The sequence below is a fragment of the Rousettus aegyptiacus genome, unplaced genomic scaffold (assembly GCF_014176215.1).
Source record: "Rousettus aegyptiacus isolate mRouAeg1 unplaced genomic scaffold, mRouAeg1.p scaffold_m13_p_2, whole genome shotgun sequence".
NCBI lineage: Eukaryota > Metazoa > Chordata > Mammalia > Chiroptera > Pteropodidae > Rousettus > Rousettus aegyptiacus.
Window position 1 is genome coordinate 56,398,942 of NW_023416295.1, and position 16,373 is coordinate 56,415,314.

At 36.9% G+C, this 16,373-nt stretch overlaps 1 protein-coding gene and 1 pseudogene across 12 annotated transcripts in view; both read left to right on the forward strand.

The window, feature by feature from the left end:
* Positions 1 to 16,373, forward strand: part of ITGB6 (integrin subunit beta 6) — a 119,237-nt gene that overhangs the window by 87,695 nt on the left and 15,169 nt on the right. For all 12 annotated transcript variants that reach the window (XM_036236514.1, XM_016152797.2, XM_016152800.2 and 9 more), the window contains 4 exons: positions 3,021 to 3,155; positions 3,397 to 3,814; positions 9,966 to 10,188; positions 12,717 to 12,814. In XM_036236514.1, coding sequence (XP_036092407.1) covers positions 3,021 to 3,155; positions 3,397 to 3,814; positions 9,966 to 10,188; positions 12,717 to 12,814 — 874 coding nt within the window. The remainder of the gene's footprint in view (positions 1 to 3,020; positions 3,156 to 3,396; positions 3,815 to 9,965; positions 10,189 to 12,716; positions 12,815 to 16,373) is intronic.
* On the forward strand, positions 2,215 to 2,333 carry LOC118614604 (annotated as a pseudogene).

Here is a 16,373-nt window from a genome sequence, read left to right on the forward strand (position 1 = left end):
CGACAGTCAATATTATATTAGTTTTAACTGTACAGCATGGTGGCTAGACATTCATAAACTTACAAGTGATCCCCCTGATAAGTCTAGAAACTTCCTGGGACTATCCGTAGTTATTACAATATTATTGATTATATTCCCTATGCTATACCTTATATCTTTCATGACTATTTTGTAATTGCCAAATTGTACTTCTTAATCTCTTCACTTTTTCACCCAGCCTCTCAACTCTCCTCCCATCTGGCAACCGTCAGTTAGTTCTCTGTATCTATGAGTCTATTTCTGTTTTGTCTGTTTTTTAGAGTCTACATATATAGTAATATCACATGGTATTTATCTTTCTCTGTCTGACTTATTTCAGTTAACATAATACTCTTCTAGGTCCATCCACATTGTTACAAATGGTAAGGTTTCATTCTTTTTATGGCCAAGTAATATTCCATTGCGTACATGTGCCACTTCTTCTTTATCCAGTCATCTATTGATAGACACTTAGGTTGTTTCCATTTCTTGGCTATTATAAATAATGCTGCATTGAACATAGAAGTGCACATATCTTTTCAAATTAGCGTTTTGGGTTTTTGGGGATAATAAAGTAGTTCTGGGTCATAAAGCCTGGATCATAAAGTAGCTCTATTTTTAATTTTTTGAGGAACCTCCATTCTGTTTTCCATAGTGGCTGCACCAATTTGCAATCCCATCAACAGTGCACAAGGGTTCCCTTTTCTCCACATCCTTGCCAACACTTGCTGATTTGTTGGTGATAGTCCTTCTGACAGGTGGGAGGTGATATCTCATTATAGTTTGATTTTGCATTTCTCTGATGATTAGTGACATTGAGTATATTTTCATATGTCTGTTGGCCATCCATATGTCTTCTTTGTAGATATGTCTGTTCAGGTCTTCTGTCCATTTTTATTGGGTTATTATTATTTTTTTTTTTTTTTGGTGTTAAGTTGTATGAGTTCTTTATATAATTTGGATAACAGCCCCTTATTGGATGTATTGCTGGTGTATACTTTCTCCCATTAGGTAGGTTTCTTTTCATTTTGTTGATGGTTTCTTCTGCTGTACAAAAACTTTTTAGTTTGATGTAGTCCCACTTATTTGTTTTCTCTCTTTTTTTTTCCCTTGCCCGAGGTGATATATCCAAAAACATACTACTAAGAGCAATGTCAACAGACTTTTGTTGTTGTTAAAAAAAAGGAATAGATAAAGTCTGAATAGTAATACTAGCTTTCTCCAAAACAGCTCTCCCTTCCATCTTCCTTGACATTCTTCCTCCCGAAAAACCTTGCCTTTCTCTCTCCCTCTACCATGACTTCATATCTAGTCTACCTGTCTTCAATCTACATCATCACATATACCAACCGCCTCCAGTTCCTGATCCTCATGCCACAGGCCAAGGTGAATGCAACAACATCCCAGCTTTCTTGACTCAAGTCTTCCTATCCCCTCAACTAGTCTGTTCTGCACACATCTTCAAACAATCTCCTTGCAGCTATATTTTCAGTAGATCAGGCCCCTGCTTAAAAGCTTTTAGTAATATTTCCCACAGGGCTTAGCTCAGCTCTCCAAACTATAGGGCTCTTTGTCTTCTGGTGTCTCCCAGGACAGTTGAAGTGCTGCCTTGGACTGAGCCCCTTATCTTTGTTCTTTACCGCTCCTGGCACTGAGCTTTCTCTCTTCTGATCCCTTTACCTGAAATACCATTGTTATCCCCTCCACGTATCTAAATCCAACACAACTGTGAAGGACCAGTCTGCTAATACCTCAACCTTCATTGACCATTCTCTTTTCCAAACTGTCTCAAACCCTCATTTGTATTATACAATTTTTTTTAACTTAATGGTACATTGACTGACATTATATGTTAACTGCTTCACTTAGTTCTGTTTTGTTTTTTTTCAATAAGATGATAGTTGTCTTGAGGGTAGAAATCTGGTTTTATACTCATTCCCCCAAACCTAATTCTACACTAAATCTACAATAGGCAGTCAATAAATTCCAATATTGATTTCAAGGCATAGTTTCTTCTACATTTTAATACCCCTAAAATTGGGATATATTTTATAATTAGTGATGTCACAATGTAGTTTTCACTGCCTGCACATGTGTAGACTTGGCCGTAACTATATATGTCGTCACTTCAATTTGTTAAATGCACTGTTGGTACTATAAGTGTCTAATATAATTGCCATTTTAAAATATCTTAAAGTCTATGGCCACGCCACCCTAAACAAGTCCGATCCCGTCTGATCTCGGAAGCTAAGCAGGGTCAGGCCTGGTTAGTACTTGGATGGGAGACCACCTAGGAAGACCAGGTGCTGTGGGTATAAAAAATAAAAAATAAGGGATTATAAGTTGACAAGATCCTTGCAATCTGTGAAGTTAACCAAGGGTTGCATCACCTAAAAATATAAAAATAATAATAATAATAAAAAAAATCTTCAAAAGTGCATACTATGATTCGATATTAAAATGAAGTTATTATACATGTAGAAATATACCAAAATCGAGCGGCAGAGTATAAAATTGATATCGACGAAGCAAATATTCGTTGTGGTAAGAATGACTACAATTCTGTATTCCTTGCAAAGCAACAACCAGCTGCTTCATAGGAAATGAGAAATGATGATATGTAGAAGAAAAGGAAGCTGTTGTTATATTTTGTTACTGAGAACAAGCAAAAGAGTTGCCTCTTTATATGCCGAGCAATGCAACCTAGGAGAATTCGCCAGACTTCAGAATGGATAAAATTTTCAAAGCAATGTTAGACTGAGGGCATTTATTCATGTATTGTGCAGAATAATCTTGAAGTATTTTGTTGTAGTTTGTCATAAAATAATGGTGTATCTTATAATTAATAATGTCTTAGATTTGATAAAATACAATTGTGTGTGAGTCTTTTAGACTCAATTTAATTTTATTCATTTTGGTTTAATGAACATGATTCTTCGATTCTTCTTCTGGCTGTATTTTTTGGTTGTGACTTCATTTATCTTGTTATGTCTTAACTAAAGGAACTGCGATCTGAGGTGGAACTGGAAGTATCAGGAGACACAGAAGGACTCAATCTGTCATTCACAGCTATATGTAAAAACGGGACCTTCTTCTCACACCAAAAGAAATGTTCTCACATGAAGGTGGGAGACACAGTAAGTAGATGGCCAATAGATGATCTGAACATTTGGATAAGTCTGAAGTTACCTTAATGTACTGACACTGAATTTTTTAAGAATTTCAAAAGTGTTTTTCTTTTCTTTCTTTTTTTCTCCCAAAAGCACTTTTCAAAGATTTCTTAATAAATGCTTTTGGCAAAGCTGATCCCCATATGGCTTTGTTTCCTCTCATGCGTTTTGGTGGATAGAAGCAGATAATCAGTACTTTCTTTTCCAGGCTTCATTTAATGTGACTGTGAGTATACCAAACTGTGAGAGAAGAAACAGGCGCATCGTTATAAAGCCTGTGGGGCTGGGGGACACCCTAGAAATACTTGTTACTCCGGAATGCAACTGTGACTGTCAGAAAGAAGTGGAAGTGAACAGCTCCAAATGCCACAATGGGAATGGTTCTTTCCAGTGTGGGGTGTGCGCTTGCAACCCTGGCTACATGGGTCCTCGCTGTGAGTGTGGAGAGGACACGCTGAGCACAGATTCCTGCAAGGAGGCCCCGGATCATCCCTCATGCAGTGGAAGAGGCGATTGCTACTGTGGACAGTGCATCTGCCACTTATCTCCCTATGGAAACATTTATGGGCCTTACTGCCAGTGTGACAATTTCTCCTGCGTGAGACACAAAGGGCTGCTCTGTGGAGGTAGGCTATGTCTAAATTCACCTTACTCTGCAACTGTGCAAGTATTAAGAAGGGGCTCTGCGTCCTCTGCACCCTCCAGTTACCTGGGCATAGTAGGTGCCCAATAGATATTTGTTGATCAAATGAGTGGGTTGTTTCTTTTTAGAGCTAAGGTAACTGATCTTCTCTTGTTTTTTGTTTGTTTGGTTTTTTTGTTTGTTTTGTTTTGTTTTGTTCTTACATTTGTTTGGAGTGAGATCTCCAGTTGGAGTGCCAACTGGAACTTACATCTCTATTATTATTTCCCTAAGTATAAGTAGGTAAAAGATAGTAATACCTTCTTTTTGTTTATTACCTATACTCCACAAAACTACATGTAATTTGAACTCCAATATCTTCCATACTTTTCTGGATCAGGCTACAGGATATCTGAGCTAACTCTTAAATGCCTATCACTTTGGAAAAACTAAGAGCTAGGCTCTTTAAGGAGCAAATGGCAAAGACAAGGGACATACACACACACACACACACACACACACACACACACAAATGGACTTTCAGAACCTTCATTTATTTCACAAATATTTATTGCATACCTACTATGTGATAGATACTAGGTTACGCACTAAGTATGATAAAGATGAATAAAAACATATGTAAAGAAGGCCATGGAAAAGATAAAAATGAAAAATTGCTTGGAATTTTTTGAGATTGAGAAAGCTTTTAAATAGCAGAAATATTTATGTTTTAATATCTTTCATAGATGTAAAATCACTAATTTAAGAATATATTACATATAACATGACCACTATAAAATCATTCTGATATATACTTATACATTTAAGTATAATCTTTTAAAACAAGAATTACAAATGTGTTAATATACTTTAAAATGATATGAATTTGTGATACAACTGAAATATTGTGTTGAATTTAAGCTTTCATGTCTCCCTTTTTCACAGTGTATAAGGAGTCAGCTTTTCAACACAGAAAACCATTATCTTTAGAGAAAACTAAGCAAGATATGTTTTCAAAACTACAGTGTCAGGAACATACAAAAGAGACTGATTTTCAGGAGAAAAGGCCCGAGCAAAGAAGCCTCAAAGAATTACAAGCTCTTTGAAAACAGTTGATCCCCTTAGAAGTTATGTAGTTTCATTCTTTGGCTGCTGCTGTTGCTACCAATGGGTTCCTCCCAGGCTGTCTCTGTCTTCCCCGCAGAGAGTGAAAAATATAGGGTCTGTCCAGATTAGACACATTTCTCTCTCCTTTCAGTCAAAAGTGTATTTACTTATTTAACGGCTATGTTTCCAAACCTACATCAGTCCCCTTTTCACAAGATGTAGATAGGACACAGTCTGAAGCCAAAGACAGTCACCACATCTTGGCAAGAACACATTCATCAGAATTCCAGATTGAATTCCTATTAGAAAATTTTAAATAAAATGTGCGCTCAAAACATTTGAAATTGCCTTTCAAATAAAAAGTCCTAAGTGTAATTTAATACAATATAATAGCAATACTAACCTTGCCTTTATTTCACCCTTTAAATCTTAGATCAAAGAGATCTAAGACAGTGTAAACTGCTGAACTGTGTTCAGCAACACACTTCTTCGTTTCTTGATATTCTTTCATTTTATTTTGTATCGTGAATGTGAACAGAAATAAACTTAAAAGAGTTGACTTGATCTGTGCATTGCAGTTCAGAAGGTCTGACAATAGTACCTCTCTTTGTATCAGATAACAGTGATTGCTAAAGAAATTCTATTTAGAAAATACAATTACATCTTCAATTGAACTCCAAAAACTTCACCAATACCAATTGCCTTCATACTTTGGGGTAATTTATGATACTCAACCATTATTGTTTCTCAAAAGCTATTTTGTTTTTTAGTAACATTGCAAAGGTTGTTACTCTATTATGAGGAGCTTTCTCTATAAAAAGGTATAATAAAAGTAATGACAATTACTCAAATTCAACAAATAGTTAGGAATACCTACCATGTGCCTAGCATTGTCCTCAGTGCAGAGGTAAAAATTGTGCTTGGCCTTCCGAACAGACATTCTGTTGTTGATGGTGTTTGTAACAGAGGCCCAATTGTGCTACAGCTTTACTTGTTGTGTATTTTACAGCTAATAGACTCTGCAATGTACCACTTCTCTGAAGGGTTATTATCAGATGTTCTTTTTCATGCACCTTTTTTTCATCTATCTATAAGCACTCACAGATATAGACCTCCATTGATTTTTTTTCTTGCCCAAATTCCATTAGTCTTTTATATTTTGTTTCTAAGAGATTGGAAACTCTAATAGGCAAATGGTATTATAGAAAAAAACTTCCTGCCATTATGCACTTAGAGGTATCAGTCAATGGCATTCCAGAAAGATCTATTCCTCTGAAAGAGCCTGATAATTTTTTCTTGATCTTTGGTTATCATCTTGCCTCTACATGAAGCCATTATAAAGATATTGTTATTATTATTGTATGAACAGGTATTTTAGATATTTAGTTGCTTGTGGATATCAATTAGCAATTTTGGTGACCAGGTTAATGGTTCTGGAAGGACCACAGAAAGGAGGGTTTCTTAATTCTGAACAGAGTTCTTGGAAGAGTTTTCTAATTTCTGCCAAGCAATTCTTACATGCAGTGATATACATAGACATTTTCAAAGCATTAGGAAATGCACATTTCACTTGACAATATCCATAAATCGTATTAATTTTTCAGAATAAACATCAGTATAGAAATCTCTCCCTATCACTAAAGTAAGTTTCCCCTTTTGCTGAGGAAGAAACAAAAAGCAGTTGTAGTTTAAAGGATAACTTACATATAAACATGAAATTAATGGTTTTGGCCTAAATTGCCTAATTATTCTTAGCTTTGAATGAATTAGTTCAATTATTAATTAAATAGGTTACAAAATACAGTTGGAATATGTCTTAATGTCATGATCTAGATACATTTCAACTCATCTTTTATTAGAGAAGTGTGTCTTTTTGTTACATGTATGTATGTATGTGTGTGTGTGTGTATAAAAATACACACACACACACACACACACACACAGAACTATCAGAATTCAGCTTCACAATCTTTTGACTCTCTCCTTTGTTCTGTGATTTTCTGTTCCATGTCCCTTAAAGCCAGATCATGAAGGTAGAAAGGTCATCACATGTTAAATGAAAGTTTACAAGAGAAAACTTGAATCCTTCTTTCTATAGTGAACATGACAGTGTCTTCTGTAAGTGAAAACCTGCCTCACTTGAGATTTCTTTTACATTTGTTTGGTTTTCAGTACAATTGCAGGAATTTTAATACCGCTGGGTAATTTTGCTTTCAAATCTTTCTTACTAAATTGTTTTTAGGAGTAATGATAATGACTTACACTTATTCACTGCTTATAAGTGCCCAACACTGTTCTAAACACTTATGTATCATCTTAGGTTATCTTCACAATACTCCTACGAAGTAGCTATTTTTAGTCCCTCCCAATGAGGAAACTGAGGCACAGAAGGATTGAGTAATTTCCCCAAGCTCACCCAGCAAGGAAGTACTGGAGCTAGGATTCAGATCTGTGCTTTCTGGCTCTAGATCTGGAAAGTGGCTGAAAGAGTAAAATTTGCAAGGCAATGCCAGGTACATGGGTTTTTGTCTTCCGTTTTGTTTTTTTGAAGACAAATATCAGTTATGAAATTTGTTATTTGTTATTCATCTCTAGACATGTGTCTCTCTGTTCAGGACTCTCCCTTACTTGAAATTCCATAACTTTCAGACAACAGTTCTAACTTAGTCCATAAAGTTTTTCATGATGTGATTTCTGACTTTTTGTCGACATTGCTTTCCTCCCCTCTTGCCACATAAAATGCTTAGTTAGTATCTTGAGCATGGCAGGCACGCAAAAAAAATATTATGGAAAGAACACAAGAGCCCATTATCTTAAGCATTTCATCATTTCATAGTATCTCATACACTATTATGTGGCCAGATCCAAAAGGAGCGCTTCAGGATTAGATGAGAAGCTTGCTTGCTGCTGGTCTCCATGCACCTCCTTCTTCAAGCTCTCTCCGCACCAACATTCTCACTGCCCTCCTACCTCTCGGTCTCTTCCATAAGGATCCTTTTCTCTGATGGCATTTTAGATGCTTATGCTCATCAAGGATTTTCTCATTCTATCTACTTCTCCAAGAAGACGCAATCCACAACAGCTTCGACTGCCACCTATCCTTAATGGATCCCAAACCCCAAACTCCAGGTCTATATACCTACACAGTTGACCCTTGAAGAATATGTGTTTGAACTGCACGAGTTCACTTGCAAGCAGATTTTTTTCAATAAATATTGTAAATGTATTTTCTCTTCCTTATGATTTTCTTAATAACATTTTCTCCAGCTTACTTTACTATAAAAATACAGTATATAATACATATAGTATACGGCATTCCCAATATGTGTTGCTCAACTGTTTACATTATTGGTAAGCCTTCTAGTCAACAGTAGATTATTAGTAGTTAAATTTTGGAGGAGTCTAAAGTTATATGCAGATTTTCAACTGTATAGAGGAGAAGGATGTCGGCATTCCTAACCCCCATGTTGTTCAAAGGTCAACTGCATTCAGTGGCATAGTAGGATGTCCAACAGGCCCTTCAAACTCAACAGAACAAAAAAATGTCCCTCAAAGTTTCTCTTCCTCCTCCACTTTAGAACAATCTATTAATTCAATAATTAAGCACTACTCTACGCCAGGCACTTGGGATAAGATGGACGGAGAGCTAGCTTCCATTCCAGGTCTGCAAAAAGCTGCATCACCCAACTAGCAGCCCAGTCTTGTCTCCTGGGAAGGGTTCTATCCCTCTTCCTCTCCCTCTCCACCCTGGCACCAACCATAGCCACACCCTAAGCATTTCATCCCCTGAAATGCATGCCCCTTCCTCTTCATTCCCATGGATGCAGGGGCTCCAATCTTCCCGCTTTGTTTTCCTGTCTGTAGTTGGACCCTCTCTACTGATGCCAGGAAATGTATAGACACGTACCTATCTGTTCAGGTCTCTCCCTTACTCGAAATTCCAAAACTTTCAGACAAAAATTTCCTTCTTTACTCCATAAAGTTTTTCATGATGTGGTTTCTGATTTTTCGTTGATCTTGCTCTCTTCTTCTCCTGCCACACCCCACGTACTTCCTTGGCTCTATCCATATCTAACTATCATGGGTATTAGGCAGGTCACATGATTACACACGTCTAGTATTCACCTATGCTTTTTATCTGCTTAAAATGCATGTAACCCTCTTGTATCTTTTATCTTTATCTTCCAAACTCAAGTATCACTTCTCTGGAAACTCCCCCAAACCTCTAGTCTAATTTGGAAATTCTTCCCGTGTATATAACAATTATCACATTGTACTGTATTTATTAGTAATAGTAAGTATTACCCTGTTTCCTAACACTAAACTGTAAGCTCAGCCACCTTGTCTTATTTATGTTGAATCTTCATGCCTAATACAATCTTTGGCACATTATATGCTCAATTAAAGTTTGTTAAATAAATGAACTTGTTGAGCACTCACTCACTCTACATCTGTAGGACAGCTAAGGGGTGAAAGCAGAGCTAGGAGACTGACACATTATCTCATCTGACCACAGCCATTGGAAATAGATTTTATTTTATTTTATAGACGAGATTTTTGTGATCACTCAGCTTGAGTGTTGCAGAGGTAGGGTATTAGCCAGGCTTGTCTTATATCTCTATCCTGTGGCACCATAATTATAAGCAAAATGTTGTAAAAACAATCTCTCTCTCTCTCTCTCTCTCTCTCTCTCTCTCACACACACACACACACACACACACACACATACACACAAACACCCCAAGTAGCTATTACAGGCTTCTGGATTATCTCTTTTCATCTGGCTATAAATTCTGTTTGGTATAATATCAGGTAATCAAGTTGGTCTTCAGTTAAGAGACTAGATCCATAAATATACACAATACATTCCACAAAATATATCTGCACTCACACCCCTCCCCCCGTCTCATCCCCACCACACACACTCACTTTTTTCTCATTATTTTTTTCAGTCTTTTTGATGGTGTTTAAAGGCAAGTGGAAAAATTGGTCCCAAAAATCTGAAAGTAGTTTTGATCCTAAGAAACAGAGAGCACTTTGTTTTACAGATCACGGCGACTGTGAGTGCGGTGAGTGCGTGTGCAAGAGCGGCTGGGCCGGCGAGTACTGCAACTGCACTACCAGTACGGACTCGTGCCTCTCTGAAGATGGGGTGCTCTGCAGCGGCCGAGGGGACTGCGTTTGTGGCAAGTGTGTTTGCATGAACCCTGGAGCCTCAGGACCGACCTGTGAACGTTGTCCTACCTGTGGTGATCTCTGTAACTCTAAACGGTAACGTCTCTTTCTTAAGTTCTTTTTTTCCATAGGTTTCATGATGATCAAAGTTATAGTGACATTTTATAAACTCAGATCTCATCTTGTTTTTGCTGGGTTTCGTTTCTGAGCATTCATCAAAACACAAACCCGCAAGGCCCCTGTGATCACTAGCCTGGAACACCCGTCCCTCACTTGCCTCTCTCAGTCCTGATTTTCCAGGACCACAATGGCACATTTCTGCTAGAGACTACCAGGGGAAGCTGAGATGATGTCCCACACTGATAACATCAGTTCACCCCTCTGTTACAATGCCAGCCACACATAAAGACTACCCTGGAGGTAGATTGACAACACCCACATTCAGTACTTTTTCAGGGGAAACAGACAAGCTTCTTTTTTTATCTAGAAGTTCATAGCCTGACCTTACTGATTCATTCCTATCTATAGACTCATGGAAGCAGAGACAGGAAGACAATCTTGGCTTTTAATTGCTTCCCTCTTCTTTACTACTCATGCTCTTTGGCACCTTTCTTTGATTTTCATTCTACACAACTCCTGGGTATTGTATTTTCTTTTATACCATATGAACAACAATAACAAAAACAAAACCACATTTTCTTATTTTCCTGTAAAAAAGACTACTTCTTTGGTTGGCAGCTAACTTCTTAATGGAAGTGGGCAACATTTGTAGGTCAAGTGAAGTAAGTCTCCAAATTGGCTGTGTTGTGACATTGCAATGTGTGATGTATTATGCAGCAAACATGCTTTAGCAGTTCATATTTTCATCAACTCTGCTACCCAAAATGTGGTGACATTTGCGTTTCCCATGTAAATGAAGTAAGAAAATCAATATTCACTCAGTGGTTATTCACCATTCAGGTGTTGAAACTTCTCCATCACTGGACTTATGCCAAGAGAAGAATGAGGACATTGTTAGACTTATTTGAATAGAACTTAATGTAAAATGTCCTTTCAAGATGTCTCTTCTATTATTTTTCTATTTCGTCTTCGCTGGAAACATGATTCAATCTTAAATCTGGTTTATAAGATAAATTAATAATCAAAGTAGTGTGAATTTGAGGAATCAGGTAGAGTGATTTCCTTGGTGTTCATGTTAGTTCTGAAATGAGTTCATTCTTCCATTTATTCATTCATACTTTCATTTATCAAATAGATATTAAGTACCTGCTGTATGCCAGGAAACACGTAAGGCCATGAGCATGCAGTGGTGACTGAAACTGTTCTAGTTCCTGTCCTCACAGGTGCTGTGAATCTAGTGGGAAAGACAGACATTTAAAAAAGTAATTATGATGATATCTGGCCTGACAGTTACAATGGGAGATATAGAAGGTGCTCTATGGCAGGAACCGTATGGCAGGAGATAGGGCTACCAGACTAGCCTGGGCAGCCATCAATTTGATGCACAATGGGGTAGGGGTTCTAAGAGTTTCTACAGTCTCCAGCAGCCCTCTGCAAAGCCACTCCAAATAAATATATAACCATGATAAATGCAATGCACTAGCAATAAAAGGCAAGTTTCAGACAAGACTTCCATCTCCACTACTACAGAGGTTACTGTTCCTAAGCCCTTCCTGCAGAGGAATTTAGAGGTTTTCACTGCAAGGGAACTAAATGGTAAGGGCCAGAGAAGACTTGCCTAAGGAAATGTGGTTTGGGCTGAGATGTGATGAGGCATGGGTGGGGGATAGAGAATGTTTCCAGCACTCAGAAGAGTGTACATTTCCATGGCCAGGGGAAGAAAGAGGCTACATGGTGTGTGTCTGAGGTAAGAAAACTTTTGCTATTTTAGGCTACTCTAACCACAACCTGTTTCTAAAGTGATTTTCAGCATAAGATTAATTCAGCATCTAAGTTTTACTTTGTTATATAGACATCTTCAGAGTAGCCTAATTCCTGGGCTATGTTCCTGGAAATATACTTGTCTATAAATAGAGATCTTTTATTAAAAAGCCTGCATTAATGAGGATCTGGGCTGTCATCCTCAGCTTTTGAAAATACCCCTATCAAGGCTTGGATTCATTCAAAAGAGTTACAGAAAAGTGAATCTTTAAAATAGTGATTCATGACATAATTATGCATTCTTAGAATTTTTGTTAAAATACAGACCATTTCTTTTAAGAAATTCAAACTTTGTCTGGTCTCTAATTATATTTAACACCACAAACCCTTCTCAGGAAAATATAAAATAAAAATGTAGCTAAATCAAATACCAAAATAATTGGGCTTTTTTATTGATTTTTTTTTTTTAACATAACCAATCAGAATCAATCATTAGAGACAAATGAGGATAGTGGCTATTAATAAGGTTGCCCAGGGAACATTGATTACTGAGTGGAATTCACAATAAAGTAGTTTTCTCTTGCATGTGACCTATCTTTCTGAAAGTAACAAAATGTACCACTGTCCTTAATGAGACACTCCTATAGCATGAACCACAGTAACAGCATTAAAGCAACATTCCAGCCGCATATCTATTTTCTGTCAACGTGAACTGATAAACTCTTGTTGAATAATGTTCACAGGAGCTGCATTGAATGCCACCTGTCTGCAGATGGCCTGGTGCTAGAAGAATGTGTTGACAAATGCAAACTAGCTGGTGTGACCATCAACGAAGAAGAAGGTTCTACCTGTCTTAAATTGCTTTCCTTTCCTCTACATACTTCTCGAGAGGCAGAAACTCTGTGACAGACTTTCCAGTAGTTTGACTGCATTTGTACCAGGGCATTAGTTCACTCACACTGCTTACTAAGGGTAAATGCATTCCATAAGGCTAAAAACCTGATGGTTTGCGATACAAGCAATTTAAAGTCACAGATTCTATTTGACTTCAGCACTGTTGGCAAGTTCACTTCTGTTTCACAAATGCAATTGTTGAGAATTCCAGAATGTTACATTTTTTTTGATTAGAAGAAAAGAAAATTGAAGAAATATCTAAATGTTAACCGCAAACCTGAAATTGTCCCCTATCATCTGATTGCTCTATTTCAAAACAGGACAAGTGAAGTATAATATGGCTTTCCTGATAGCAGCCCTCAGACACCGGGCAATTTCTGGTCGGTGGCCATTTTTCTTCCCCTCCTCTTTGTATGCTTTTACTCCCAACTTTTCAAATATGGTCATTACATGACAATCTTTGATTTTCCTTTGTCTCATCCTCCAAATACAAGAAGGACCTGTAACCTTTAACCACTAAGCAAAGCTTGCTCTGGCTTTCGCTTGTCATTTTTAAACGCAATTACTTAAAATCGGATTCTTCTTAATTGCAAAATATCAACTCAAACATTTAAAAGGGTTGTATCATAGCTAAGAAGGCCTTTTTAAAAATAATTTGTAAACTTTAAAACAAAGAAGATGACTGACTTCTCCTAAAAGGATGATCTGGGGGACTGGTTTTTCCATCATCACAAACTATTCTGGATTATCATGCTGCTCAGGTAGAGCCGCTGCTCTGTACACATTAGTGATGCGACCAAGATGTATCTCAGGCAAAGTGGCATAATCGAGACAATAATTTATGACACTCTAGGATATGTGTCTTGAATAGATGGAATTAGAATGCAGAAATTAATCCAAAGTGGAATAAGTTAGTGACATTTATATTGTTTTGAAAATTACCTGCATTGTTTCAAAATTGAGATATCTGACTGTGCACAGTTAAATAACCCGCCCTAAATGGAGGTGCAGCATTATTAGTGCTCGGAAAACCTCTCATCTGTGCTTTTCTGGAAAATATGCCAAATAGCTGTAAATTGGACAAAATGGTGTGTATCTTACTCTAATACCAAAAGTAGGATGCAGTAAAAGCACTGAGTAAAGTGATGTTTGTGGACTGTCCATATTAGTAAGTAGTACAAAGTCTCAGCATATCCTTCCAGCTTCATTTCACGGCAAACATCTGGGATTTTACCAGGTCTTTCCAAGAAATGACTAAAAATTACAGAAAATGTCCTGCAAATTACTAGAACTCAATTCAGTAGCAGCATGGGAAATCTAATGGAAAAAAAAGGAATGAACCTTGGAAACATGTAAATCATGGACAGGGAGTTCCTTTATTTAAATAACACGGTTTTCTAAGTACATTATGACAAATGCTTGGATTTGAGAGGAAGACTAAGTCTCAAGTAGCCTTTAAAATATTTGCATTATTTTTTTTGCATAATTGACTAAATTATCTTCAGAAGAGGAGAATGCAGCTATTTCTAACTTAGAAATTATAACTGAATTACTAATACCATTTAAAGCACTAATCTTGATGAATTTGAGAAAAAAAATCAGTCAGCCCATGAATTAAAAACTCACTGTTCTAGTGAGCCTTTATAAGTCTTATTTCAAGTTACCCAGTTATGTTAGTGATTATATCACCTTGAAATCATCACAACATAGTTGCTCTTCCACAGAGTCTTTTGTCAGCCCGTCCTTGCCCCAATGAGGATATGGAGAGTAAAATAAAATAACTTGATAATCCAAATAAATTGTTTCCCAGCCATGCTGTGGGGACCTGTGTGAGCATTTCTAAGGACATGTGGTTTAACTTTATTCAATCTATTTTACTAAAAGAGACATTTTAAATTTATCCTAACATTCATGTACTCAGAGCATTGTTAGTCAAAGGGTGTTCTGTGAAACACACTTCTGAAAACCTTAAATGGAAAGAAAACACCCATGGTCATATGAATTTTGGAAATGGGAAGCTAAGCTTCCAGTTTTCTTGCAGGACTCCTGAGATTTCTGATGCATATTAAATTAAATGTCCGTTGCGAATTTTTAGGAGAGGCAAAGGAAAGAATTAGAGTAAGAAGGGATTCTCAAACTTATTTGACCACAGAACCCTTTTTTTCTTTTTCTTTTTTTTTTTCCTTGGGAAACTGTTTTCTCTGAAAACTACCTACTTGGCCTCGTAGCTGAAGTCTGAAACACATAGTTATCTTGATTCAGCGGTACAGACAGTTTATATTTTCCACATTTTTCTTGAGCCTTCCTAGACTCCAGTCTCCTCACCCTCACTCTCACATTACTTCCTTTTCTAAGTATGATTTCATGGACAGCTTGAGATCTTATTTTCATTGCATTATTCTAGAACAGCACTGCTGGCACTCATCAAGGTGGGTAAAAAAGAAAGATCCATTTCTTATGAACAACAAAAGAAAATCTTAGCAGTTAATTATGCAAATCTTCAGCCCAAGCTGGACCTTTCATTGCACATTCAATAATACCATTTTAATACCCAAACACTATAAAACAGGCTAAATCTAGAGTCCTAACAGTCATGAAAAGGACTGAAGTAATTAAAGCAAGAAGGGAGTCATGACTCAAAGGTCATATTAGCAGTTCCATTAAAACTTAAATAATCCTGGCCAAGTAAATTAAGCCTCCCTGGCTTTAGTGTAGCTATTTAAAAGAAAATAAAAAAAGCAGGATTAATATTACTGAAAGGAGTATTATAAGCTGTCCACATATTTTCTACCTGAGAATAAAATGTTCCATTAAGTAAGCTTGAGAAGAACAGAGTGGGTATGCACTGTCACAGTGGAGAGGGGGAGGAAAGGAAAAAACCCACTCCAGTAGGAAAAGCATATTTCCCAAGACTTCATGAATCCTAGTTAACTACAGTAGTGTAGTAGGAGAACATGTGGTAAAGGCCATCTGAAAATGACTGAAGTATAAATTATATATGCAGTGCTGTTGCTATCAAACATGTAAAATAACACAAATTTCATTAATTGAGTATTGCCTGGAGGTTCCCAAACCTCTCAATCAGAATTGCCTTATGAAAAATACTATTAAATAACTCATAAAATACTGAGGCCTGTGTATACCATGACCTCTTGAATCAGAATGCCCAGGGGAAGGTCCCTGAAAGCCATATTTTCAGATCTCCCAGATGATTTAGATGATCATAAAGATTTGGGAATGACCAAACGAGAATGATTTATAATTAGATTTCTTAGCATCCTTAAGTAAATAGGTGCCTTTAATGGATTCAAAAACAATTTGTTCACCTAAATCTATCATCTTAAATCTTATTAGTAATGTTACATGTTTTACTAGTCCTCGTTTTTACAGATAATACAGGCATACTTCTCACAGCCCCTGACCTGAGGATTTTATCTTCTAGACTAAATTCAAAACAACTTAATATTTCTATCTTTCTACGACTCTTGCATTGTTTAACCAAAAAT